Here is a 26,760-nt window from a genome sequence, read left to right on the forward strand (position 1 = left end):
TTGGGAAGACCTAGAATAGAACCACGGGAGTCGACGGCTGAGGTAGGTTGGCCTTAGGAACTGAGAAGCCAGGGCGTGGGATGGATTGTCCCTCTTATATGAATACAGAAGCCATCAAGAATCATAACAGAATTATCTCTTAGCTGCATATTATAGTACCAGTCTGGGTAATAAGAACAGTAGTCACCGATATTTGCTCATGCTCATATACAGGATCAGACTCGCGGAGGACAGAACTCCGGACCCATAACTACTACTTCTGGACCTTAATTCTACATGAGTAATCCTGAAGGTCAGGAGTATGAACTCATTTTCTGGCATCTCTGTTTTACTGTTTGGGAAATACAGGGCAGTGGGGTATTTTCTCTAACATTTGGCAACAAATGCTTGCTAACTGAATGAGAAACGCATTAGTCCCATTTTAATTTGCACAACCCAAGTAAGAAGAAAGATTATGAGAAAATGGTATGACCCGTTACTTTATTCCATTCTTTTTCTGTATTATTCAAGAAAGGATTCTAAGAGTGGCAACTGAGTGTAAAAAGGAATAAGGCAAAAAATGCCCATGTAACTGTTGGGTTTGGGTATCCAACTGGCCTGAAAGGGTCCCTTTCTCCCCCTTCAAATGCCCACAGCTAGGAAGTCCGAGAGCAGGGATTTGAATCCAGTTCTGTTTGACTTCAGTGTGATCTTCACTTCCTACTCTTATTAGTCCTACAAGGTGGACTAATAATTAGTCCAACAAGGTAGACAGCATGTTTGTGTGTGTGCATCCCCTCCCCCACCCATAAGCAATAATTACCCCCATGTCCTACACCTGGAATGGAGGTTGTCCATACTTTCTTTTCAGTTCAAAGTATTTCAACAATGCATAGTTGGGATGTCTGAGGGCGCAATGCAGAATCTTCCTAAGGCAGGTTATCTGAGAGAGCTCTACCCATAAACCACAGGATTGTTTCAGGTTATAAATAACTCTTTGAAAAGTTAGATTCTCCTGCCTGAATAAACCTCCTCCTTGACAAGTCTCCCCCTTTCCTCACCAGTCGTCACTGTGCACCCAGGAAAGCAAAATCACCTCAGATTGGCTAAGTCCTTAAAAAAAGGCAACTAAAGAGACTTAGAAATTGCTAGAAAGGGTCTAGAAAGAAAAAGAATAATGACTTCAAGTAGCTAGATTCAGAAAAAAAATCTTAGGTTAATGTTGCCAATTTTAAGCAAGCAAGATTTTGTTTTTAATCTGAAAGTGTAACAGGCAAATAGGCTGATAAAATTAGAAAGGCTCCAGTTAAACTCAGGGAACTCTCTAAAACAACCTGTTAGTGACTGCGTAAATGAATCTAGTTGGGTGCACAAATAGCCGTACCCATAAACTGAAGCATTAACGCTAAGGTTCTACTAACCTCCTCTGAAATGCAGTCCTCTTTAGGTTCTGACAGAGCAGCCATTTTTCGTAAAAGTTAGTTGCAGTCAAGAACGTGGGCAGGGAAATGGTCCACAGCCCCGGGGGAGGTATAAGAAGATTCCAAGGGTCAGACTCTGCTTTGGATCCTAGGACTGCCTGATAATTCTGACTTCCCCTTGGCTGAACACAGACAGGGGCCTTTACACCCTGGCATATGCCTGAGGACTTCACTCATTTAAGGGCTTCTGCTACCTTTGCTAAGAGCAACACAGGAAAACTCCAAAGGAGAAAAAAATTATCTCTGTGCATCAGAATGCACAGGTTTGCTCCTGAGTTTTGGGACTCCTTAATGAAACAGCCCTGGAGAAGACCCCTGATCTAAAAGTGTGGGCCCTGACTCCCCCGGCAGCCAAAGTACCTTAAATCCGGGGCCCAGTTCAGATGGTTGAAAGGGGTAGGACCTAATGATCTACCAGACACAAGATTAATTATTGTGAGGGGCAGGGAGAGCAACAAACCCTTGAGTAAGCACATTTGATGGCTCTGCTCCTCAGGTCAGTCTTGTAGGTCGTGTGTTTTGAACCAAAGAAATGAGGAGAGCAGAGTTAATCAGCTCGTTAGTCAACCTGAACTTTGCTCTCCTCATAGACCAAGAAAGACAAAAGCACTGATGTCAGTTCGCTGTACAGGATAACTGTGGAACTCTTAATTAGGTCTGAAATGTGGTGGGTGTAATGGAGGGTGGCCCTCTGGATGTGGGGAGGAGACCACCTGGGCTGCCCTTCTCTCCAGCTGGCATCTCAACCTGTGTGGGCAGGGGGTTACTTTCCTGCTTGAGGTGCGGAGGACCTGGGCCCTACCTGCCAATCCCAGGTATCTCTGACCTACTGGATGCTTGATACCCTGCCTTCATTCACTCTGCTCATAGGTCAGATTTAATTCACTATGTCAGCTCCGTGAGGTCCTTGGGAAGGAAGAACTTACCTTCTCTCAGACTCTTTCCCTGAAGGAATGTTTTTCTCAGAGCGTGACTGCTGAGTTGAACACTTGAGCTGAAAGGTGCAAATCTGGAATCAGCATCTTTATAATTTGAGATTTCTTATCTTTCAGTGAAATGTTAATAAAAAGTGTTTTTATAGAAAGGCCATATAGGGTTTAAACGAGAGTGTTTTCAGCCAGACTTTTGTCAACCTGACGGCCATTTATCGGACACTTTCTGTGTAAAAGCCACTGTGCCAGTGGCCCAGAGGGTCCACAGAGCCAGGTACTGGCTGGCTACCCTATCACTGTGACACTTGTTAACCTTATTCCAAATGCTGGCTCCAAGGCCAGAGTCAATCAAAAGTCCCTCCTTTCTGCAAGTTCCTGAGGCTCTTTGAGTAGTAAGATTATGAGTGATATTTTTCTCCTTGTTTATAAATATTTCCAAAGAGGATAAATTATTTGTGTATTTTTGAAGTGTTAAAAATGGTGACATCCTATATACTTATTTTGGTCCTCATTTTAGTTTAAAAAATCTCTAGAGTTTCATGATTAAGTATTGTAATGGATGAGTATATGTTTGGTTTGTTGGATTGTGTAGGAATGATCAAGTTCATGTAAATAAAAATAAAATAAAATATATATATAACTGTATATAAACATATATGTGTATATATATGTATGTGTATATTTATATTTACATGACCAGGGAGACAGGACTGGCTCTTTTAGTTCAGGGGTCTTCTCCAGTGTTGTTTCATTAAGAGTCCCAGAAAATTAGAATCAAATCCTGTGTGTGTGTGTGGGTGTGTGTGTGTGTGTGTGTGTGTGTGTGTGTGTATGTCTAATAACAGTTAAAAGAGATAGATGAATGATTATTCCTGGAGCACAGAGACTGCAGCAGACGGCTGGGGTAGACTTTGTCAAGTCAACCCAACGAGACAGTGGGTCTCTGTTATGGACTGAATTGTGTCCCCCTGCCAAATTCATATAGTTAAGCCCTAACTCCCAATGTATTTGGAGAGTGGGCCTTTAGAGAGGTAGTTAAGGTTAAATGAGGTCTTTAGGGTTGGGCCCTAATCTAATAGGACTGGTGTCCTTATGAGAAGAGAAAGAGGCACCAGGGATGCAGACACACAGAGAAAAGGACATTTCTGGATACAGTGAGAAGACAGTGGTCTGCAAGCCAAGGAGAGAGGCCTCAGGAGAAACCACCCCTAAGGACACCTTGATCTTGGACTTCAGCCTTCAAAACTGTGAGAAATAAACATCTGTTGTTTAAGCTGAAATGAGGCTGGCGGGGAAACTTTATCAGGAAACAACAACTCCAGACTCAAGACCCCAAAATGCCACGTTAGAGCGAACTTTGAACCTCTTCCCCTAAAACGGAACAAATTTCTTAATCTTGGGCCAGGATGGGATCTGAACTTCTCGGGTGCCTCTTAGGGAGGGGTGACTGTGGGCAGGGCCTGGGTAAATTCTCTAAGAGAGGACGCCTACTGTGGCTGTGACTTCCCTTCCCCTTCTTTCTCTTTTAGAAGAGTGAGTCCATCTGATATGTTCACCAAAATACAAGTGTCTAAATATCACCCTGCTTTAGTTTAATCAAAACCTCAGGGGACTTTTGCTGAAGCTACACGTGTGAATAGCAGGTCCCCACACTCTGGGTTAAATCGGCAGAGAAAAAATAAAGGGCTTGATCAGGAATCATGGCTACGGTGTGCAGATGATTGGGTTTATTCCATCTAGAAAGCCCTCCATCATGTTCTGGGCCTGCCCATCCTTGGTCTTCCCAAAGTGTCCTATACGTCCACTAACACGGCACATGGAAGAGTCCTTTGTCATTGCCTCTTTTCTCATCTGTCTCCCCACTACTCACTTGTCCCATCCCAGGCAGGTGGCTTCATGAGGATGGGGATTTATCCTGTTCAGTTTTCTGTACATTGTAATTAGCATAGTGGCTTCATGAGGATGGGGATTTATCTTGTTCAGTTTTCTGTACATTGTAATTAGCATAGTGGCTTCATGAGGACGGGGATTTATCTTGTTCAGTTTGCTATACCTAGTAATTAGCATAGAGGAGCTCACTCACACATATTTACTAAAAAAAATTATAGAAGCCACAGGCTACACAAAGATGCACAAAATAACTATGTGCTAAGCAGACCTCCAAAGTTGGGGGATCAGAGTACTGCATGTACTGGCAGGGGGGTGGGTGCTGAGGAGGTGGGAGTGGGTTCTGGAGAAAGAGATCAGAGGCAGGAGACTCTGAGCACCATAAATCAATTTGCTAAATTAGGAGTGAGATGAAATGGGGCTGTGGATTCTCAGCTAGAAGAAATTATATGTTATGTCAATATCTAACTGTCAACCTCTCTATTCCCCTTAGAAACTCTGTTCCCATTTCACCCGTGGCTTTGTGGAATGGAGACAGAATTTACAGCTACAATAGCCAGGAGATCTTGTCAAATACTGCCTCAGAAAACCATTCTAAGGCTCATCAGTAAATGTCTGGGCAATACTGATCCCTTGCATGCCAATAAATCATGTGTGCAATTTTAGCTTAAGCACTTGACTTTACACTGATCATGTTTTATCTGTAGCATATGATCGATAGCTTCTACACATCGAAATATTCCCTTAAATTCTCCCCTAAGGAAAGTCTAACAGAAATATACACGAAGGAAAGAAATGAAAAATTAGAATATTATACTGTGCAATTGCTTCAGACTTCTTGCAGTCTTAGTGTAATGGATTATTTCATTCAGAAACCAATTTTCAGAATATTAGGGACTAAGTCCTAGACTTTTGTCTTATCATAGGATCGCTGATGAAGTTCCTTTTTAGTGCCTGGTTTGACATACTGCAAAAAAGAAATTATGAATGTGTTGGTGCGGCAACAGGCAAAACAGAATAAGTTCATAAAAGGCTCCTGTGGCTATTACAAAATCCAAGTCATAAAATAAATATCATGTCATCTTCCCAAAATGTCATGGGACCAGGTTTCCAGATCAGGACTGGAAATGAGGGCAGATTTAAGAATATGATATGACTGTAGGGCACGAATCTGGTGAGATCACGAAAGGCTTGATTCTGACTAAATCCTTACAAGGCACTGTTGTCTGATGATTTAAGGAAAATGGATCTAAACTTTCCTCAAGTTCCTCTTGTGTAGAGGCGATTCTTTACATAGCATAACTCATTAAAAACTGAAATGGTGAAAAAATAACTGTTAGGAAATGCTTCTGTCCAGAAGTTTGTTTAAGGCCGCCTCTGACTGGGGGGCTGTGAAGATCACTGGCCAGTCTCTGGAGGATCTCAGTGCTGGGGCCCCCTTCCCCAGAGTAGTACAGTGCATACCAGTTAAAAAGAGAAGATAAACTCTCTGCTCCTCCATTAATTTTTTTGATTCTCCCTTTTGACACATTTTGGGGTGAAGTTGAGACTCTATGTGGACACACAGGATGAAGGGGACCCTTTGGTAAATTGGGAGACCTTCACCCCAAATGGATACATTGTGATTGATGCTTACCAAGAGCACCTTCCATTGGCCACAGGTCTTGCCACTTAATCTCTGCCAAATACAAAGGCACAAGACCATTTATTACAAAACCCAGGTGCCTTCCAAATTCACTGGCTTATGTTCTAACAATTCTAGATGGCTTGTCACATCAGTCACCTGTGAATTAATTTTGCAAATAATTTTGTTGGAGTATTTTCCAGCTGGTTTCATAACTTTAAGCTAGCTGTTCCACAGCTGCTTTATTATGATTTAAAATATGTTTTGAAAGATCTGCTTTTAAAACTCTCAAGACAAATATTACTATTGCCAACCTTAATGACTTAGAGTTTGGAGGTTATTAATCACCTATTTGTCTGTCGCAGGAGACCCAGACTACTTGTGGAGGAAAGTCTTGACCTGATCCTACCTTAGAGTATGAATTTAACCTACGTTCCCAAGGAAATGTCCTATTGAGTTGCTTTTTTTTTTTTTTTTTTGAGAATATCAACTCTACCTTTGCTTAGGGGTCTGACAAAGCAAATGAATCTGTGAACATGAACTCACAGAAAGATATTTCAAGTTTTGGCAGAGAACTTTACTTTGAACTTTATGCTGTTCAATTATTATCAAAAGCTTGGTTTCAGAGACACTGGATTAAAATGGTGGAAGAAGAAGAAAAACTTGAAACGTTCACTTCCAATTTCTAGAAGTACAGACTATGTAAATAGACAGACAATAGCAATGTGAAGTAAGGATAAGAACCATCCAGAATAATGAAATCCTGAAGGGATTTCCACAACTTTTCACGTTGGTGAAGACAGAGTAAGAAATACATTCTTGGGCTACACATGGTCTGGCCTCTCAATCTGGGGGACCCTCAACACTTGGCCCCAAAGAAGGTAGGAACATTCCATCCTCTGCCTGCCCCCTCCCTCTGGTGGTCTCTCCCCAGCTCCTTGGGCCCCACCCCCTGGGCTTGCAGGTGTCATCGCTCCAACAGCCACCTATTTTCTGTGTCCAGAGGTCCAGTCTCCAGGTCTCAGCACTGGTGGGGGCAAGGGAAACGTGATGGCCACTGCAGTGCCAAGTGATTGCTCCTCAGAGCAAGTCTGGGAAACGAGGCTCAGGACTTTGAACTTTTACTGAGAACAGCTACGTATGCGTCTGAGTCTCCGCACTATGGGAGAACCCAGCAGGCAGAGGGAGCGCCCTCACCCTGTCCAGAAGATGCCCACCTATCAGAGGATGTGTGATGGTCCCACAGAGGGAAGGGCGGATGTAAAAACCTCCTGTCGAGACACAGACCTGGAGGGAGAAGCTGGAAGGCTCACAGTGGCGAGTGCACTGAACTGAGGACTATTTATGCATAGATTTCTGTCCCTTGATGTATAAATGGAGAGGGGAAAAAACTATCAGAGGCTTATTCAGAGACTGTGAAGCACAAAGGGAAGAGAGCCTGGACAAAAATATTGAGAGGAAGAGCTTACTTTTGAAAATGATTTTCTACAGAAAATAGAAGAAATATATAAAGCATATGCTAAGTGCTCCCAGTAAGATACAAAATCCATGAAAAACAAAACGCAGGGTGATATATGGAGAAAATGAAGTAAGTTATATGTTTTTAGACCTGACACAATTAGGTCTGTTCCCCACCAGGCCTGTGACATTTCATACCCCTGTGATCTTGCACATGCTGTCCAGGCTGGGCCTTACTTCCCTTCCAAACCTGGCAAAGTGCTTTTTATTCATGCTGCCTGACTCAGCCTACACACCACCTCCTCTGAAAGCCTTCCCAGTGGTTGCAGGCACCAACTCACTGATTTCTCTGCACACAGCACAGTGGGTTTTCATACTCCAGTACTGGACATTTCAGATAGTATTATCATTTATAACAGAATAACTATGCCTTCTCTATGACACAGCTTATACGACATGGATCTCTATGACCCTTACCCATCACAGTTTCTGATATACAATTAAGACTAATAAATAAATCAGAGTCTCTGAAAGATAAGGATAGTTGACAACCTCTTTTTATCACAGGGACCTCAACAGATGTCAGTAAGACAAAGGCAAAAGATAAAGGAAATGAGAAAGGAAACATACATATTGAGACCCTGCTCTGCTCAAAGCATTAAAGTGCTTGTTATACTAAAGGAAAATTGGAATCTTTTCCTTCCTTTTCAAAGAATTACGGTTTTAGCATAGTGCCACAAACTAACACAATGACATTTGGGACATGATATAATGGCCTTAGAGAAACAACTCTTCATAAGAGATTAGTGCAGCACCAGCCATCCTCAATTTAAAAATGGATACTCAAAGTTTATTTACAAGTTGATTTTGGAAAACTTGAACAGCATTTCCCCTTCGAAACAGTGAGCTTAAATCCCAGACCAAACTGCAAAGGCTTATTCAACCCAGAAGTTTGCTAGGTTATATCAGTCACTGAACTGAGTTGCAGAAAGCAAAGGCTAGGTTTAATTAAGCTCCACTACCATACAGCCAATGGTCCCTTAACCAAAAAGATGCTTCCCGCGTGTCTCACAGCTGTGCTGTGAATCATCTGGAATAATGCAAGTAAAACGCCCTTGAAAAGTACACCATGGGGGCTTCCCTGGTGGCACAGTGGTTGAGAATCTGCCTGCCAATGCAGGGGACACGGGTTCAAGCCCTGGTCTGGGAAGATCCCACATGCTGCGGAGCAACTAGGCCCGTGAGCCACAATTACTGAGCCTGCGCATCTGGAGCCTGTGCTCCGCAACAAGAGAGGCCGCGATAGCGAGAGGCCCGCGCACCGTGATGAAGAGTGGCCCCCGCTCGCCGCAACTAGAGAAAGCCCTCGCACAGAAACGAAGACCCAACACAGCCAAAAATAAAAAATAAATAAATAAATAAAATAAAAACTATTAAAAAAAAAAAAAGTACACCATGGTACAGAACAATAAGGGCCACCAAGAGTTTAACTATTACAGAACCCAAATGCACATTAAAATACTGTCTGGCAGGAAAATGCATGCTCCCTTCTGCCACAGGACTCATCACCGATGAGGCGGTGGGAAGATTACTCTCTGCCCCGGCCAAGCCTGCATCTGAACCAGCTAGACTCCACTTCCAGCCTCTTCCTTCTCTGTTGTGTGTTCAGTGCCTTCCTGCTTTGTCCACCTCAATCCACCTTGCCTCTGGTTCAATTCAGACCCAGCTTCACTGCCTCCATTTAGCCCTCGCTCCTGCCTGAACAAGTGGCAACGTGCTTCAGCTTTTCTGTACGCTCTTTGGAAGATGGGCCTTACAGATGGGTCTGGAAATGGGGGTCCGGCCCTCTGGGGATACTTCCTCAGATTCTCACACTCAAGAGTCCTGACCCACCCAGTAAAATGACAGACCTCACGTTCCAGTTTGCAGGGAGAGTGTAGGGAGAAATGGCAGGGCCAGGGAAAAGTGTGGCTGGTCCCTCCCTCTCTTCTCCCTGCCCCTCCCGCTGTGTGTCCCCTCACGGGAAGCCCTGTCCACTCCCACGCTCGTCCTGCCCCAGCCTGGTGTCCAGTTCTGCACCATCTGTCAGAATGGAAGCAGATGGGCCCCTGGTCCTCAAGCCTGTCTGTCTTACTGCTCCCACCAAGGACTCAATGCAATCTTCTTCAGCACATGGAAAAATGACTTGTGAAACAGCAAATAGTATCTTTTAGAGCCGAAGTTCTTTCTGAATCGTTCATATTTCATTTGAGTTTCTCTCTTTCTTTCTTTGCTCTCTCTCTCTCTTTTTTACATAGGAAAAAGACCCAAATCTTTTTTACTTACACTAGCGTGACAAAGTCCTCAGTGGTTTTTGTTCAGCCTCCCCCAGTCAGTCATTTTTAAGTTATGTGAAAGGAAAAGGAATGCCATTTGTAAGGAGATTTCAGCTAGCCTCATCTGATGTATTGAGAACTAAGGTAAGAAGCACAACAGAGGTAAAAACTAGACTGTAATTGAGGAAAAGATGGCATTTATCACCATAGAACTAAGCAGAGCCACAAAGTAGGGAACAGAAGGTGTGATTTGAATCCCTGATCTGCAACTAGCTAACTGTGTGACCCTAGGTACATTACTTAAGTTCCTTGGGCACACTTTCCTCATTTATATAAAGAAAAAAAAGGATCAGAGATTCTAGTCTTTTCTAGGCCTGTCATTTTATAATTCTATGACTAAAATCAGTCTAAAATCATAAATTCGATTCCAGAAATTTACTTAAAAGTCTAAAAAATTTGAAACATACAGAAATTCAAATATTTAACACCAAGGAATTGAAAAAAAAATGTGTTCCAAAGAGAGACATTTCATTCACTGCTATTACGCATAAGTCTATTAGAAATACCTGGCTATCTATTGAAGCCTGACATTTCTCTAACAAAAAGTGGTATGCGTGCCTTCTAATAAGTTTACTTCGGATCTCATTCCTCTTCACGATTTTGAGATGCGTTTCTATCTGTCTGCCTGTCTACCTATTCATAATCTATCAACATATCTCCATATGTGTGTGCACACCCCTACGCCCAACACACACACACACTAAAACATACGAACAGAGCAGGAAAGTAAAGAAGCACCAGAGTTAGTTCTGACCAAAGAGGAGGACGCAGGACTTACAGGAGCTGCTGAGTTTTTGACGGTGACACTGGGGGTGGTGGCCCGCAAGGCTCCACTCACTCCATGGTAGTATTTGAAGCAGATCTTAGTTTCAGCTGAAAGATAAAAATAAAATGGTACTGAGAAGTAGGGTATAACCCAGGAAGAGAAGCCATGGCCAGAGAGGACTCCCCCAGGAACTTCTACCCAATTCCTCCCATGAGCCAGGCAGCCAAACCTGATAACCCCGCTTCACTTGTGGCTTCATGAACAGGTCCAACTTCTTTCTAAAAATCCATCATCAAAAATTGTTTTGGTTTTAGCATTTTGTACCCAAGTTAAATCCATCATTTAGACTTCTCAGCATCCATCCTATCCCGTTAGAAGTTATTGCTTTTAAACTCTCAGTTCTAAGATTTTAGGTGGTACCAATCTGTTTCTTCTGTAATTTTCTGTTATTGAATTCACTGTGATTAGCATGTTGGTGATCTGAAGGAAGACTCTGAGAAGTTATTGAAATACATGGATGAGAGGCGTATTTTCTGATGACGATGACTAGACAATAATGCTGAAACTCCATAACTTTTTGGCATTTTGTACAGAACAGAATCTGTGGCCAACCCGAGTTTGCGTCATTGGAAGGTGACCTGCTTTTCCCAACTTACTGTTTATAGTATGTTTTTCTTTAAATTTGAAAAATTTACCAGGCTTTGTCTTAGTCCCTTACATTAATTTTGTTTGGAACAACATGAGGAATCTCCAGTTAGAGGTCCTGGTTCTCAAATCTGGGAATTTGTCTCCAATTATAATGTTTTTAAAACTAATGTCTACAATTTTCTTAGCATGCATTTTAATGTTCATTACAGAAAATATGGACAATGCAGAAAAGTATACAAAATCTTCTATGGGTTTTTTTTGCATACTTGAGTGTATGAACTTTAATAATGAATTTTAATCTTTTTTTTTTTTTTTGAAATTAACGTTATTAAATAAGCATGTTCAACTACTAATTCCAAACTTTGTAGATAACATTGCTTGTTCTATGGAATCACTGAATCAATTTGTAACTTGGAAATACTTCCCTGATCTTGGAAATTTGGGATTTTCCCTTAAAATTAATGCCTTTTTGAAAATTATTTTTAAGTTCAAGTTTGCTCTCTAGGATAATGGAGCGCAAAAATTGCTACTTCTCTACCAAAACTCATTCTCCCTTTCCTCCTTAATGACTGAATCTCAATTTTATTTTGGGTGGTAATGCCCAGATAAAGAGCTACGTTTTGTAGCCTCCCTCGTAGATCACAGTTATGTTGTTTGCTGTTGTTATTTTGGATTTTCTATTATATGTAGTTGAACCTAAACCTAGCTAATGTGGAAAGGTTTCTTTCTATATATCATATAAATGATACGAGAATTGCAATATTCTTCCTTAGAAGATACGACTATTTTAAGGATTCTCCCTTCCTGTGGCCAAACTGCTTTCCAAAAAGCGCTGTATACTTCCACCAGAAAATGTAACTCTGGTCATCTCTTGAATCCTTGCTAACATTGAACATTATCAATTAAATATACTCTTAAGATAGCATCTCATTTTTATATCATTTACTTACTAGTGAGATTAAACATTGTTTATCAGATTTTAATTAGACATTTGTATTTAGTTTTTTTTTTTTTTTAATCTATTGAATTGTAGTTGTTAAGACTTCCCACTGCCTGGGTGATGCCTGGGTGCTTACCTTTTAGTGGACATATTCTTACTTTACATATATCAATACTTTTAGTTTCCTCCCTTCATTCTCTCCCTGCAGTGATTTTGCATATCTGTTGACTGCCTTTTAAGCTCTTGGTGGACAATCTTATAACTTAGTTCCATCTTCTCCAAGGCACCCCACATTAGGTCTACAGACCTAGATCTACTACTGTCTCAGCCTGAGAGGCAGGCATCTTGTAGGTTAGGGATCATGGAGGGACCACGAGCAGCGAGCCATATGGCCAGGTAACCACACCGAGTCAGTGTAGTTCAGCATATGAGTTACTCTGCCTGTAGGTGCCAGCGAGATCGGCATGGAGGGGCCGAATGACCTCACCTCAAGTTTAGTTGCACAGAAGGAAATTATATATAACAGGTATCCTGGAAAGGCAGTACTAGCTTTCCTGTCAAAGAAAATTATTCCAGTGCCTTGGAGTAAAAAAGGTCAGGGAGATTATATACAGTCTTGTATTGAATCCTTTTGCTAGGTGAGCAGGTCAGTTCATGCTTAGAGCCAAGAATGCATGGAAACCTTCAAAGTATTGTAATCTTTTTCTGAAAAATCACTGGCAATGGTTGTTTTTTTGTCTTAAGCTTTTTAAGAGTCTGTTCCAGTATTTAGCAACTTAATTATTAATGTATCTTCCTTTTATTTAATCTAAATATCTCCTGTAACTTAAAATGATTTCCTATTCAGACTTGAAAGAGATATTAAATTATTTAAAATTTCTTATTTAGGGATGGGCTCTGAAGGGGAGTCACCCACAAATGTTAAAACGAAGATATAATATACAAGTGATTTGTTGTATGGATTAAGATTACTTCATCTTGTAAAACTCCATGCTACTTTGGTGACAGTTACATTCAAGTGATCTGTTTGATTAGCCCCACACTGAGTTTTTGCAGAAGAAGGAGACTAGGTATTATTTATCTTTATATTTCCAGTGTCATGTAGTGTAGGGATTCTCTATAAATGCCTGCTAAAAAATGACTGATGAATTATTGTTTTCATTTGATTGACTCCACTGCCTCACTGTTAACCCAGGAGCAGGTACAGTGTCCTGGTGGGTCCTAATTCTTCATAGAGAATTTTCTATGGCCTAATATTACATGACTTTTGGAACAGATTCAAGTATAGATAAAGACATTGTTACATTTTCGCTATTACTGCTGCCTCTGAGAAAACTATCAAGGTTCAAAGGCCAAGAAATATTAGAGGGTTGTTGGTTATTATTTCAGATACTTCATCTAAGGGGACCTATGGTAGGTAGTTCTATCTTCCTCTGCTTTTCTAGTTAAAATAATAATAATTCAAGAATCCCCTCGAAGTCTGAACACAAGGCATCTCTGTTATAATAGATTTTATTGTTTATTTGAGTCATTATGTATGTAGTAACAGAAGTTTAGGAAGGCACAGTGATCTAAGGAAAGAGTAGGAATGTGGGATCAAATAGATGTAAGTCCAATTCTTGACTTGCCCGTCATTAACAGAGTAAGTTACATAGACTCTCTGAGCCTTAGATTTAATGTAGAATGGTGATACCATTGCCAGCTTTGTATGTATTGTTTCATGTATGACTGTTGTACACAGCGAATGGAATAATGTGTGAAGCCTAGTATGCATGAAGTAGTCAACACATAAGAGTTGCCCTTCTTCATTGTATATTCATTTACGATCAACAGAACTGTCTTGTATAGTTGTTCAGGCACGTCCTACATAAAGGTGTCCAACCAAGGGGTGAGTAGGGGGTTGAAATCCAGCCCATGCTCCACTCACCAATGGGTGTAGTCCTTGCCCTTCCAGAGGAAGAGGCTGACATCTTAAAATCTCGTGGATTAATGGTGGACCTGAAATAGATCTCCTTATAACATTTTGGTTACTTTTGCCTGGCACATGATTTGTTTTCAGATTTGGGCAGGAGTGACCAGCTCATTCACAAAGTGGAATAATACTGAAGTTTCTACCTCTACAAATTTGTGTGTTTACAACTATAATTTTTATTGGGTGGGCATGTATTCAAAAGTATAGACTGTTTCACTTTACTTATAGTATCACTTAAAGAAACAAGAAAATTATTGTTTTTCTTCCTCTCCATTTTTTAGGGATTAGTAGGCCTGTTGTAGCAGTTGAGACATCAGTATGTAATGATGGTAGTAGCCCTGGTGTAAGTATAATATTCGATTTAGTTTAAAAATTATAACAAAATGGTCTTAACAGTTAATTAGCTTTTAGTATGCACCAGACCATTCATACTATTTTCTAATTTGGCCCTCACAAAATCCCTGTGAAGTACAGGTAATTATTATTAACCTTTCAAAAAAGTGCTTAGCACAATACTTGGCATATAGCAAGGCCTCAATAAATGTCATCTATCATTTCTATTTTACATCTAAGGAAAATGAGGCCAAAATGTAAGACCACTTATACAAGGTCACACATGTAGTTCATGGCACCTAGGATTTAAGCAAACATATTAACTTTTCATTTGGTAATTTGTCTCTAAAAGTTTTTTTTTAATAATGCTAGATTGTTGACCAGCTAGCAAAAGTGAACTTCCACTTCGAGTGATGAGGTACTAGGTAATTCAGAGAACACCTAGACAAGCTGGAAAAACATGGAAATAAATCTGCCTGAAGTAGGATTGCCGGATAAAATACAGGACACCCACTTAAATTTGAGTTTCAGATAAACAGGGAATAAGTTTTCAGTATAAGTCTGTCCCAATTATTACAATGGACAAAAAACTAAAAAAAAGTATTCACTGTTTATCTCAAATTCAAATTTTATTAGGAATCCAGTAATTGTTTCCTCCTAAAACTGGAAATCCTAGCCTGAGGACATCAGAGATCTAGCAAGACAATGGAAAATACTGAAGACAAGATCCAGAAGAAGAAAACTTCTGCTGTTTCCCTTGGTGGGGGGGCTGTGTTGATTCCAGAAAAATGCACTGAGAGGCTGGGAAGGTGAAAAGAACTTTTGACAGACTTGCAGGGCTAAGGGAATAAAAACTTAAAGAGTTCAGAGCCAGCCAGAGAGGAGGACTCTGCTAAGTCCTTCATGATTCAAGTTGGAGCCCTGAACAGCAGAACAGATACCAGAGAAATACACCAGCCCTGGCCCTTCAAATCATTTTAAGTCTTGAAATTCAATTGAGGTTATTCTGGATTGCTAGGTATAGCCCAGAAGGAAATGCAAATCCTCTCAGCAGGAAAAGAACCCATTCTAAGCCTCAAATTATCTCCATAAGTTTTCATTTACAATGTCCAGTTTTCAACTAAAATTGATCAGGCACATGCAGAGTATTTTTCTCCTGGTAAAAATACCAATAGAAAGACCAGGCACTATAAGTAGACTCATAGGGTTTTCAGATATTGGAGTTATCAGACACAAGCTTTAATGATCATATACTTAAAGCATTCAAAGAAATAAAATATAAGATTGAAAATATCAGCAAATAATGAAGTCTCGAAAAAAGAACCAAACAGAAAATTCTGGATCCATAAAACTACAATTTTGAAATAGTGTACTCCATGGATGGGTTTAAAGCAGATTTAACAAAATACAGGAGAAAACTTAGGAAATGGGAACATAGGTCAGAAAAAGAAATCCAGAATAAGGCATGCAGAGAAAAAGCATATAAAATATTGAAGAGAAATAATAAACATATGTGATACTAGGGGGCGGTCTAAAATACCTGTAAATTGTAATCCAAAAGGAGAGGAGAGAGACAGTGGTGCTAAAGTTAAAAATTCTCCAAAAGTTATGAAAGACATCAAGCTATGGATACAAAAAGCCCTATGAATCCAGAAAGAACACAGCATCCAGACATTGCTGTAAAAGTTCAAAAAAGAAGAAAAATGATCACTTCATCAGCCAATGAAGAAAAGAGCTAGGTTACCTTCACAGGAGTAGCAGTTAGACTGACAGATGACTTCTCAACATAAACAGAAACAACGGAAGGGAAAGGAATGACAGCTTCAAAGTGCCAAAAGAAAATAACTGTCAACGGAGAATTCTGCAACTGGTAAAAAGTATTCGTTACGAATAAGGTGCTTACTCCTGTTGCTATCCAGACATTGCACAGGTTGAAGCACCACGAATATCTGAACTTCATAACAAGTTTTTAACTATCCATATGTTACAATGTCTGCAGTGCAGAAATGCCCAAATCTCATGAATGGAAGTGTGATCAGAGTTGATGAACTAGACAGACATATGGATCAGTGCATTAGCGAAATGTCTTCCATTGTGAATCACTTATTTGTGTAAAAGGAACCAAATTATCTATGTAAGTAACATTCTTTAGCAAGAACAAAGAACCTAAGTCTATGAATATTTCATTTGCAAAATAGACGTGAGACAAATGTAAACCACATCCTCAAAATCCAGGAAACCCAATTTTAACTCAAGAAGCTATCATCACTGTGAAAGAAACAGTTTCAGTAGTAATCTAGAAGGAGTAATGGAAAGTACATATCTTCAAGTGATCAAAAAGATCAAGAAGCAATGCAATAATAAGATATAAATTAAATTTTGAGTCGGAAGAACATTTAGCTTCAGTAAGAGGAAACAACAAGAGCAGTTCTTTCAAAGAAATAATCAACATTAATGGTATAAAACCTGAGGTCCTCCCAGTCTATCCTACATGGCAGTATGTTCGTTTGTACTTGGTTTTTTATTTAAAAATATGAATTAAATGGGTTTTAAGAAATAAGTAGCTTAGAGAAAGGCTGTGACTTTTGATCAAAACAAAAGGAAGGGTGAAGGGCTTCTTAACAAATGGAATACACTTGTCAGTGCATTGACAAGGCATCTAACATTGCAGATTCTACTACATATATAAAGATATAACATTGGAAAGTTATTTTAATTTAAAGTTGATATTGCCTGCTGGATCTCATTAAGGTAGAGTTTTAAAGCTCCCCACACAGGCGGCCCTGGTTTTAGACCAAATCCAATGCACAGTCACCTTTTACACATGTTTGTTCTGTTACATTTAACCTCAGCAACTTGAATCCAAGACCTCATTCAAAAGAAGAACATTATATAAGTGTAAAAGTCATATTAAGTTTTACCAAAAAAACATTGCTCTCCTATAAACAGCCCTGAAAGACATGGTGTTTCTATTTGGTTCTTAGATGATATCTTTTGTAGTAGAATTCTCATTAAAGTAATATATGACTCTAACAGAAAAAAGTCACCTTATTTATATTAGAGAATATCATATTGATTTGTCAAAATTTTGTAATTTGGTAAAGATATAATCTTACTTGGATTTGCACTTCCAGAAATGATCTAGAAAGCTGTATTATGGACTGATTATATTCACTTTGTACGAAATTGGAAAATAACTGAAGAAAATAAAGTCATAAATTCTGAATAAGCAGAGAAGATATTTGCATCTTTAGGTATTCCACATTTGCCTAACATAAAAATTGCCATGTGATAAAGTCATGTTTCTCTAATAGCTAAATTACGATTATTTGAATGAAAAATGGTTAATTGTAACTTTTTTTCAATTGTGTTAACTGGTACATCTTTTTAATATCAAGAACTGTATATTATTTGACTAATTTCCTATTTAGAACAGCAGCATAAATCCTATGTTAATGCTTCAAAGATGGTACCACAGCAAAGGTGGGAGATTGATGAAGATGAATCACTATGTGAAATGATGCCAGAACTTCACTTTATGGGAAGTACTTACTTCGGGTGTTACAAGGCCAAATCCAAACTCAAAAACAATCCAATAAATGCTTTTTGTTTCCTATTTCAGTGCTGGTTATTATCACCCCCTAGACAGTGTTTCTGTTCTGTGGGATCACTGCATGTGGGGTGTTTGCTAAAAGGCAATTAGAGCCTTCCTCTTCCTGCTAGGATAGAGTAATTGTAGCAGATTAATGCTTCTGCTGCCAACTAGATAAGCTTTTTTTAAAAAAAATATTTAAAGCACTGCAGAATAATGGAAGCAACAAGGACCACAAATTCTAGACAAGGGAGTACCGGTGAGACGAGCTGATTACCTGCAGCCCCTTTGCCCTGGTGGCAGGGAAACCAGCAGAGCTGCTGTGGCCCTCTGGGGCCAGAGTGAAGGACCAGAGACCTCAAGTACCCAGCTGGTTTCCCCTCAGACGTTTGCTGAATCCTGCATCATGAAAACATCTGAAAAGTGAGCCGAAATCTTCTGTCTCTTGGTACTGAGGAGACGTGGCAGGGCGAGTCAGGGAAGGGTCCCAGGTGAAAACCCTCGGCTCTCCATGAAAGCCCTGGAGAGGGATCTCTAGGAACAAGGTGAGCTAGAGGGAGACTGAGGCTTACCAAGACTGGACTGCAGTCTACTAAGCTCATGCTCTTATTAGGTCAAGGCCACCAGCACCCCAACAACCTCACTGAGGGAAGAGCAAACCCTTCTGAGGGAAGATGCCATCGCCAAAGTATCTACAATATTCCACACCCAGTTTATGGCAACTGAAAATTACCAAGTATGATAAGAGACAGAAGCAAATGACCAAAAGCAAGAAAGAAAATAGAACTAGGATCCTGATATTGAAGTCATTAGACAAAGACCTCAATGAAACTATGATTTATATATGCAGAAAATGAAGTGCAGACTTTGCCAGAAAATTAGAACCAACAGAAAAGAATCAAATGGGGATTTAATTACTGAAAAACCGAAGAGTTGAAATTAAGAACTCCATACATGGGGTTAGCCACAGATCAGATACAGCAGAAGGAGGGTTAGTAAAGTGGAGCATAGGTTGATTGAAAATATCCAGATTGAAGAAAAAGAGAGAAAAGAGGATGGAAAGGACAGAGGAGAGAATAAGGGACACAGTGGAATGAGTGGGGCAAAGGCAACTTTTGAGGAGACAATAACTTATTATCAAGCCTGGATAAAAACAAGAATCACTTGTAAGCATGTCGTAGTTAAACTCCTGAAATCCAAAGGCTAAGGGAAAAGTCTTAAAAGCATCAGAGCAAAAAACAAACAAACAAGCAAAAACCAAAAAAACCAAACCTACATTATCTTCAAAGGAATGACAAAAACACTAAACTTGATTTTTCAGAAGACAGAGAAATGACATTCCTAAGTGCTGAAGAAAAGAACAGCTAACCTAGAATTCTCTGTATCTCGTGAAATCATTGCTCAAAAGTGAAAGTGAAATAGTGATGTTTTCAGACAAACAAAAACAGAGAGGATTTATCACCAGTAAGCTTGAGCTAAAAGAAATACTAAAAGGGAGCTCCTTCTGTTAGGAGGAAAATGATCCCAGAGAGAAGGAAGGAGGCAAACAGAACAGGTTGACATGTGAATTAGGCTCTGCTTCTTGATTTGGGTGCCTGTGTACATGGATGTGTTCACTTTCTGAAAATCCCTAAACTCTGCATTTAAATTTATGCCCTTTTCTATGTGTGTTTTGTGCTTCACTTAGGATTTTACCAAAAGAAAGCAAAACCAAACAAACAAACTGCTAAGGGGAAAACTTACGGCCTTACATGCATACACAGAGAAGAAGAATAGCCCCAAACCAATGAGCTAAGAATCCATCTCAAGAAGTTAGAAAAAGGACAACAAATTAAACCCAAGGAAAGTAGAAGGAAGGAAATAATAAAAAATAAAAGTAAGAGCAGAAAGTAATTAAACAGAAAACAAATATATATAGAAGATCAAGAAAAGCAAAAGTTGGTTCTCTGAAAAGACAAATAAAATTTAAAATCCCTGCCCAGTGAAGCATAGAGGATTAACATGTATGTGAAATGAAACAGGAGTATTGCACAGCTGCTGGCACTCTTAGCAGTCCTCCCTCCTGGATGGAGTGGGCTGAGCTGTCTCGGAGCTGCCCTGGGGCATTCAGGCTGAGGTAGGGGGTCCCAACAGATCCTCCAAGGCCAAATACAGACCGCAAAGTCAAGTGCCTTCTCTGCCATATATTTTTGTCCCAAAATCCTGGCTTACTGGGGTGGGTCTCTGCATTTCAGTCCAAGTTGAGGGGAGGGTCATGGCTGGCCAGACGGTGGAGGACTGAGTTGCCTGGAACTGAGATACGACACAAACCAGAAGGCTGTAGACTGACAGACTACCATACTGAAGAGCTCCAGAAGGTAGAAAGTATGGCTCCTAGCATGAAGGCAGAGGGCCATACGGAGACCCTTCCCCATATCCTGTGTTGATTACATATGTCTTGAGTCAGCTCTTGACTTGCTAGAGGGTGTTCCAGAGGTGTTTCTGGGAAGTACGTACTTTTGTTAGGTATTAGCCAACCTTTTCCAGATTAGGTGCCAAGAAGTGTGAGGATATACTGGGGGATCGGTCTGATGTATGAAGAGTAGGGTTTTTGAGAGTGTGGGGTGGAGGGGGGATGCAATCTCAGCATGACTTTTAAATGAACCCTTTATAGTCAGGGAGAGGATTTTGAATATCACCTTTTAAAACTGGATGGAGGTGAGAGCCACAAATGAATGTCAGGTGGCTATTTTAGAAGCTCTAACTGATGAACAGGTTTCATGATACTGGAGCATGAGATACAACACAATTTCATGGTAAAGCAGGGCAGAGCTCAAACTCATGGCTGTTCAGGAGGCTGGGAGGGTTACAGTAACCCTTTAGGCTAACCAGGTATATCCTTGGCCACACACAGATCTTAGGAATGGTAGTACGAGGCAGGGTATAATTTCTGATATGTGGTCACCAGACAGTCCTGTGACCTTATTAACAGGGCTGATGTGTTACCAATTCCAAGGGCACCATTCACACAGAAGTCTACGGAAATGGCTCTCCTGGAGTTATGTAGCAGGCAACCATGCTTTAATCTCATGAATGGGCTGCATGACAAGGTGAAATCCTCAAGGGTAGGCTTCCTTGGCAAGAAGTACAGGAGTCCATCCTAGTGGGAAAAAACTGCTCTTACCTGGATTCCCCCTTTCCTCTCAGAGTGCCTCTCTTTTCTCCCTGCCCAGTTTTCCCTTTGAATCTAGGAGACATCATTAAAGTTTCTCACAATTTGATGCTCAGTTGGGACTAACTTGGTCAGCTGCAGATGGGGCTGAATGACCATAGTTTTCTATGGGAAGAATTTTGCAGTCTGGGAACACTCAAACCTGTAGTTCTGGGCCCTGAGAGAACCCACCCACCCACAATTTTGGCTTCCTGGCACATAGAACTTGGTAACTCAAAGCACATATAAAAATGCTAGGCCATCTGGCATGCTGCATATTGGATTGGCTGCTGCTTTTCTCAGTTGCAGTTGATTCTATAAAAAATTAATAAACAGAAACCCACATTAAATAGAGTTAGGAAACCAGAAAGGGGAGCTGTCTTGCCCTGTGGTGACAGCAGAGCCCAACAGGAAGAAGAAAGCCTCCTCTTCTTTCCTGGCAAGGACTCAGCCAATGAAAAGCCATGGACTCTTTGTTTACTACAGCCCTTCCAACTTCCTTATCCTCTCTATAAAAGTGTTCTCCTGCCCTTGCTGTAGGGGGACTTGCAAGTGGCTCACCGTGGTTGCAGACCCTGAACTGTGGTTGCAATTCTTTGCTTATCCTGAATAAATGATCTTTGCTGGAGAAATATCTGGCAGTCTATTTGTTTCAGGTCAACAATTCTGACCTGGGATACAGTAACTGGATGCTGGGTCCCTCTAAGGGATCCCTGACACCAAAAAAGCAGCCTTTACAACAAGCAAGTTCCTTTTCTGAAAAAGGAACACTGCACTCCATTGGTGTGGGTTTCATGAAAAAAAAAAAAAAGTGCAGGTTTGGGGTTTACTGGAATTGTTGCCTCTTGGGAAAAACCCAAGTCTGAGTGGAGGCATTGATCTTGAATATTTGGCTGATTTGTGGAGGTCAACTGGGAAGGGTCTGCAGACATGAGATGCTTTGACTGGGCAGGTTAGTGTCAGGGCTGTTAGAGAAGAAAGTGATGATGGAGGCACAGGTGCCATCCTGTAAAACCTGGGAACTATCAACGCAGGTTAACGGTGCTGCCTTTGTTCAGCTGGCAGGGGCTCCCTTTTTGTCTAGAATGTGTAGGCCACTCGGCTGAACTGGAAATTTCAGCATCTTTTTCTGGGTAGACTCAGCGATGTGTCTATACCAGATGACCAAGAACCGTCCTGGAGGAAAGTGTGTGGAGGTGGAAGAGGTGATAGAAGACCCTCTGCGCACCAAATTCAGGCTCTTGCTTGTATGGTACTGACTCTACCACTTACTCGCTTCTACCCTTCCTCTAGGTACCAGAATAAGGCTTTATGAAATTATTCCCATCATGCACTCAGTTTAGCTTGGTGCCCACTGACAGCTTGGAGCGTCCTATAAGCTTCGTATCATCCTCCCGTGTTTCGTACGAGGGCTCTCAGGACACCTTTCCTGATCCCTTTGCTGAGTTCCAGGTTCCTGCCTGTTGCCCAGCCTCAGCCGGTGTCAGCAGCACGCCGAGGGCTCTTCCTGCTACTCTTCGCTTGGCCTCCGAGGACCTGCCGACAGAGGGCGCTGCAGGGGCTGCGCAGCCGGAAACCCCACCGGAGGTCCAGCCGGGAGCCGAGCTGGAGCCGAAAGATGGAGACGGAAGGAAGTCTTGCCCATCTCCATCCCGGAGAGCGGGCTCGGTCTTCTTTCAAGAGTCCAACCCTTGTAAGCATTTGCTTTGTATTGTTGTAAGGTCACTGTGGTCACTTCATCTGTGTCAAGTACCCAGGACTTCCACTTAACTGGTCTTGATGTTTCTTAACATTGAGTTTGTCTGTATTTTTCTCCAATTTGGGAACTGCCGGTGATTACGCTAGTGAAAAGGATGAAGTCTAATCGTAGGTTATTTTAACTATTCTTTCTTTTCCATGTTCCCATACTCTTTTTACTGTTTCCCTTCTATTATTATTATTTTTTTAAGTTTGACATAATCCACTCTTCCCCCTCTGAAAAATATTCCATATTCTTTCTATTCTTTTACTACTTATATTTTCCTTTGTTAAAGCCTCGGCCAGGCCTTAAAGGTTTAGTTTTCACTAGAAATTTGTGTTCTCTGTTACGGAAAACTCACACTGTAAAATAAATCTTTTTTTTCAAGGATAACTATTCATGGAGAGAGAAAGAGACTAACAGGTTTTAAATATAAGGAATAGGAGTCCCATGAAAAGGCTTTAAGTCCATGGGCTCAAATTTATAGATTTTGTATAAAAGTAGGAGTGCTTCCTATATGTCATTCTCTGGTAGAGGGTGCGGTATTTATAACTCTATTTTTTCCCAAGGAGATGGAAGCATAAGACACAATTCCCCACTTATTAGACAAGTTCTCTGGTTTGGATTTTAAGCTCATTGGCCTTGAGCAACCTGGGAGAAACTGGCATTCATTCTGGTGAAGGTTAAAGACAATTAGCTCCTTTTTCCTTTCTGCGTTTTGTCTGCCCTCTTCCCTCCAATAACAGCTGGCAATAGCAATGTGGGCACAAATACGGACCAGGTGCTGCAGACTCTGGTTTTGCTTAGAAAGAGGGAAACATGGCTTAGATTAGCAGCTGCTGCAATGGATGAGGCATTGCTTGCATCTTCTAGATTTTACGGGTGTTGATGGGTTTTGCAGTATTCTTGGGTACCATATCAACTCTGGAATTTTGGGCAAGTGTGATACATGAGAATTTGCTGTGAGGAGTTTTTACTTTTTCCATATTATTTGGATTCTGAACTCTTTCCTGGCTGTCCAAAGCTGGTGTGGACAGTATAGCTGTCATCATTTGAAAATGGCTTTGGAGTTGACTAGAGACCTATCTTGGCTAGTGTCAGAGACTCCTGGGGATGACCTCTGAACTGGCTCCAGGTACGTATGGGGGCAGTGATGAGTGTCTGGGAAGGTACACACAGTGTGCGGGCAGGACCTCCCTGACCTCTGTGGCTCTCTGTCCTCACCAAGAACTCTGCAGCTGTGCATGACAAAGGACTTGGCTGAAAGGCTCAGGGGGTCAAAAGAGAAGAATGAAGTGGAAAAAGGGAAAATTCCCCCTTCCCACTGCTCTTCTAGCATCCACTTCCTGGGCCCGAATCAAGGGGGGAGGTGCTACAGTGTTTGGTCAGATTTCCAGCGTGGACTGAGCTGTGTTCACTAGAGAGCAGAATCCTCTGCTTTAAAAGGTGGTACCTCTCTGCCACCTCCATACTCCAAGAAGCTGGGTAGGTTAGTTGACTCTGTTCTCTTGGTGGTACCCTCTTGCTGTGGGTCTGACCAGAGACCACCTGGCTTCTGCCCTCCATCTGTGTTTCTCTGTCTCTTTGTCCTGATGGCTCAGGGGCCATTGGTGGGAAAGATAAGACATAATGGTTGTAGCCCTTGAGCACAAGTCTCCTGCTTCCTGCACAGGTGTTTCGAGCACTGGCTTCATTCATTCATTCATTAACTGAATAAATACTTACTAAGCCCCTCTAAGGGGAGATGCTACCAGCAACAACAAAAATCTTTAAAAATGTTATTTTTGCTGAAATTATGGATGATGTTTGATATTTTCCTCAAAGTTTCTAGAGGGAATAAGTAATACTTTAAAACATGTGTATACAAATTGGATTTATACACATATAACAAATACATTGAAATGAAGGAGATTCTGGATTTGTGTGGGAGGAAGTGACTGAAATCTTGGATAGCCTCTGTCTTCTCGTTTGACTTTCTCACAGCTCTTTATGGTGGGGACTATGGAGCTCCCCACTCAGAATCATCTGGAGGGGAGGAAGGCCATGTTAACCATCTTGACTTTCCTTCCTCTAGTTAAGGATTTGCTAGCCCAGTGACAAATGGGTTCCCACTTTGATGCCCAGATAATTTCCCTGCCAATTGCTCTGGGAGGAAAGCCCCCAGCACTGACTCCAACTTCAGAATTCTATGCAATGTATTACCTGGTATCCAGCCCTCCATGGCATCAGAACTCTGCACTGAATCTCCACCTTAGTGGTGGGGACCCTTCTGGCCAACTTTAGTCTTATCAGGACATCATAGTGGCCCAAGAGCAGGCTCAGAGGTCAGACTGCCTGGGTTCAAGTCCTGACCCCACCATTTGTTTGTTACTTGTGAATCTTGGACCAGCTGCATTTGTCTTCCTGGACCTCAGATTCCTTATCAAAAAAGGAAAAAAAATAATACCTGCCACCTAGGGTTTTCATGAAGATTAAATGGGGCAAGATGTATGAGGCACTCAGCATGGTACCTGGCACATTGGGAGAGCTTAGAGATAGTTAGTTGCTGCTATTACTATTATTATTCCTCTATTCAGGACAGCAGCCTTACCTCCAAATGACAGCCCCGGGGTGGGACCTTGTGAGCCACGCACAGATTCCCCAGGGACAAGCACAGGCCACCCTCCTGGGATGGCTGCAGCCACCTCATGCCCATCTGCTGTGTCTAATTGGACATTATGGCGATGAGCTTGCCATGCCCTTCAGATAGCTGGCTGTAGGTCCAGACACGGCATCTTAGTTAGGTCAGTTTCTCTTGTCTGCCCCACATACTTTCCTGCCAATTTGGCCTCTGTCTGCCCTGGCCTGCCACAGGCCTTTATGAGAAAGCTATTGTTCCCGTCTCATGGAGATTAAAATGGGCATAATACTCCCTCCTTATCTTGCTGAAGCCCTCTCTGGAGGCAGAGATATGGAGGGCCTCTGTAGCCCTGGTTGTTTCTAGCTCCATGTGTCTGCAATTTAGAGTAAAAAAGATTCATTCTGTGTACTGAGTGGCTTTGAGGGGGATGGAGAGAAACTGTTCTGTAGAGTTCTAATTTGACTCCACCACGTCTGTATAAGTGAAAATCACTCCTGAGTTCTTCCTGTGTCGTCTTCTTTCCCTTCCGATTAGGAAAAGGGGCACCACAGAGTGGTCAGCATAACACATTTTTTTCCTTCCCTCTCTTCCGTCCCCATCCTGCCCCACCCACACTTCTGACTGGAAGTCCATAGTGGGTCAAGGGCTTCCAGGAAAGGTTGGACTCCTTAACTATTCTCTGCATCCTGTTCCTTCCAACTCCTCATGGGCCTCAGTTCATTAAACGTCCCTTCTGTGTCCCGCATCTCCAGCATGCCCATAGACCCTTCCCTTGGGCTGATGAGCACAAGCAGATAAGCCTGGTTTAAATCCCAGCTCCATCACCTGCCACAAAAACTACCATGTCTCTGAGACTGTTTTCTCCTCAAATGCAATGGTGATGGCACCCAACTCATGGTGCTCTTATCAGCATAAAATAAAAGGCTGTATTCAGACTATACTACAAAGCTACAGTAATCAAAACATATGGTACTGGCACAAAAACAGACACATAGATCAATGGAACAGGATAGAAAGCCCAGAAATAAAACCACGTCAATTAATCTACAACAAAGGAGGCAAGAATATACAATGGAGAAAAGGCAGCTAATAAGTGGTGCTGGGAAAACTGGACAGCTACATGTGAAAGAATAAAATTAGAACATTCTCTAACACCATATATAAAAATAAACTCGAAACGGATTAAAGACCTAAATGTAAGACTGGATACTGTAAAACCTAGAGG

At 41.4% G+C, this 26,760-nt stretch overlaps 1 protein-coding gene across 1 annotated transcript in view; it reads right to left on the reverse strand.

Moving 5' to 3' along the window:
• Positions 1-26,760, reverse strand: part of HECW1 (HECT, C2 and WW domain containing E3 ubiquitin protein ligase 1) — a 249,366-nt gene that overhangs the window by 202,991 nt on the left and 19,615 nt on the right. Inside the window, exon 3 of the mRNA XM_068549881.1 lies at positions 10,515-10,609. Coding sequence (XP_068405982.1) covers positions 10,515-10,609 — 95 coding nt within the window. The remainder of the gene's footprint in view (positions 1-10,514; positions 10,610-26,760) is intronic.

Source organism: Eschrichtius robustus, chromosome 8 (assembly GCF_028021215.1).
Source record: "Eschrichtius robustus isolate mEscRob2 chromosome 8, mEscRob2.pri, whole genome shotgun sequence".
Lineage (NCBI taxonomy): Eukaryota > Metazoa > Chordata > Mammalia > Artiodactyla > Eschrichtiidae > Eschrichtius > Eschrichtius robustus.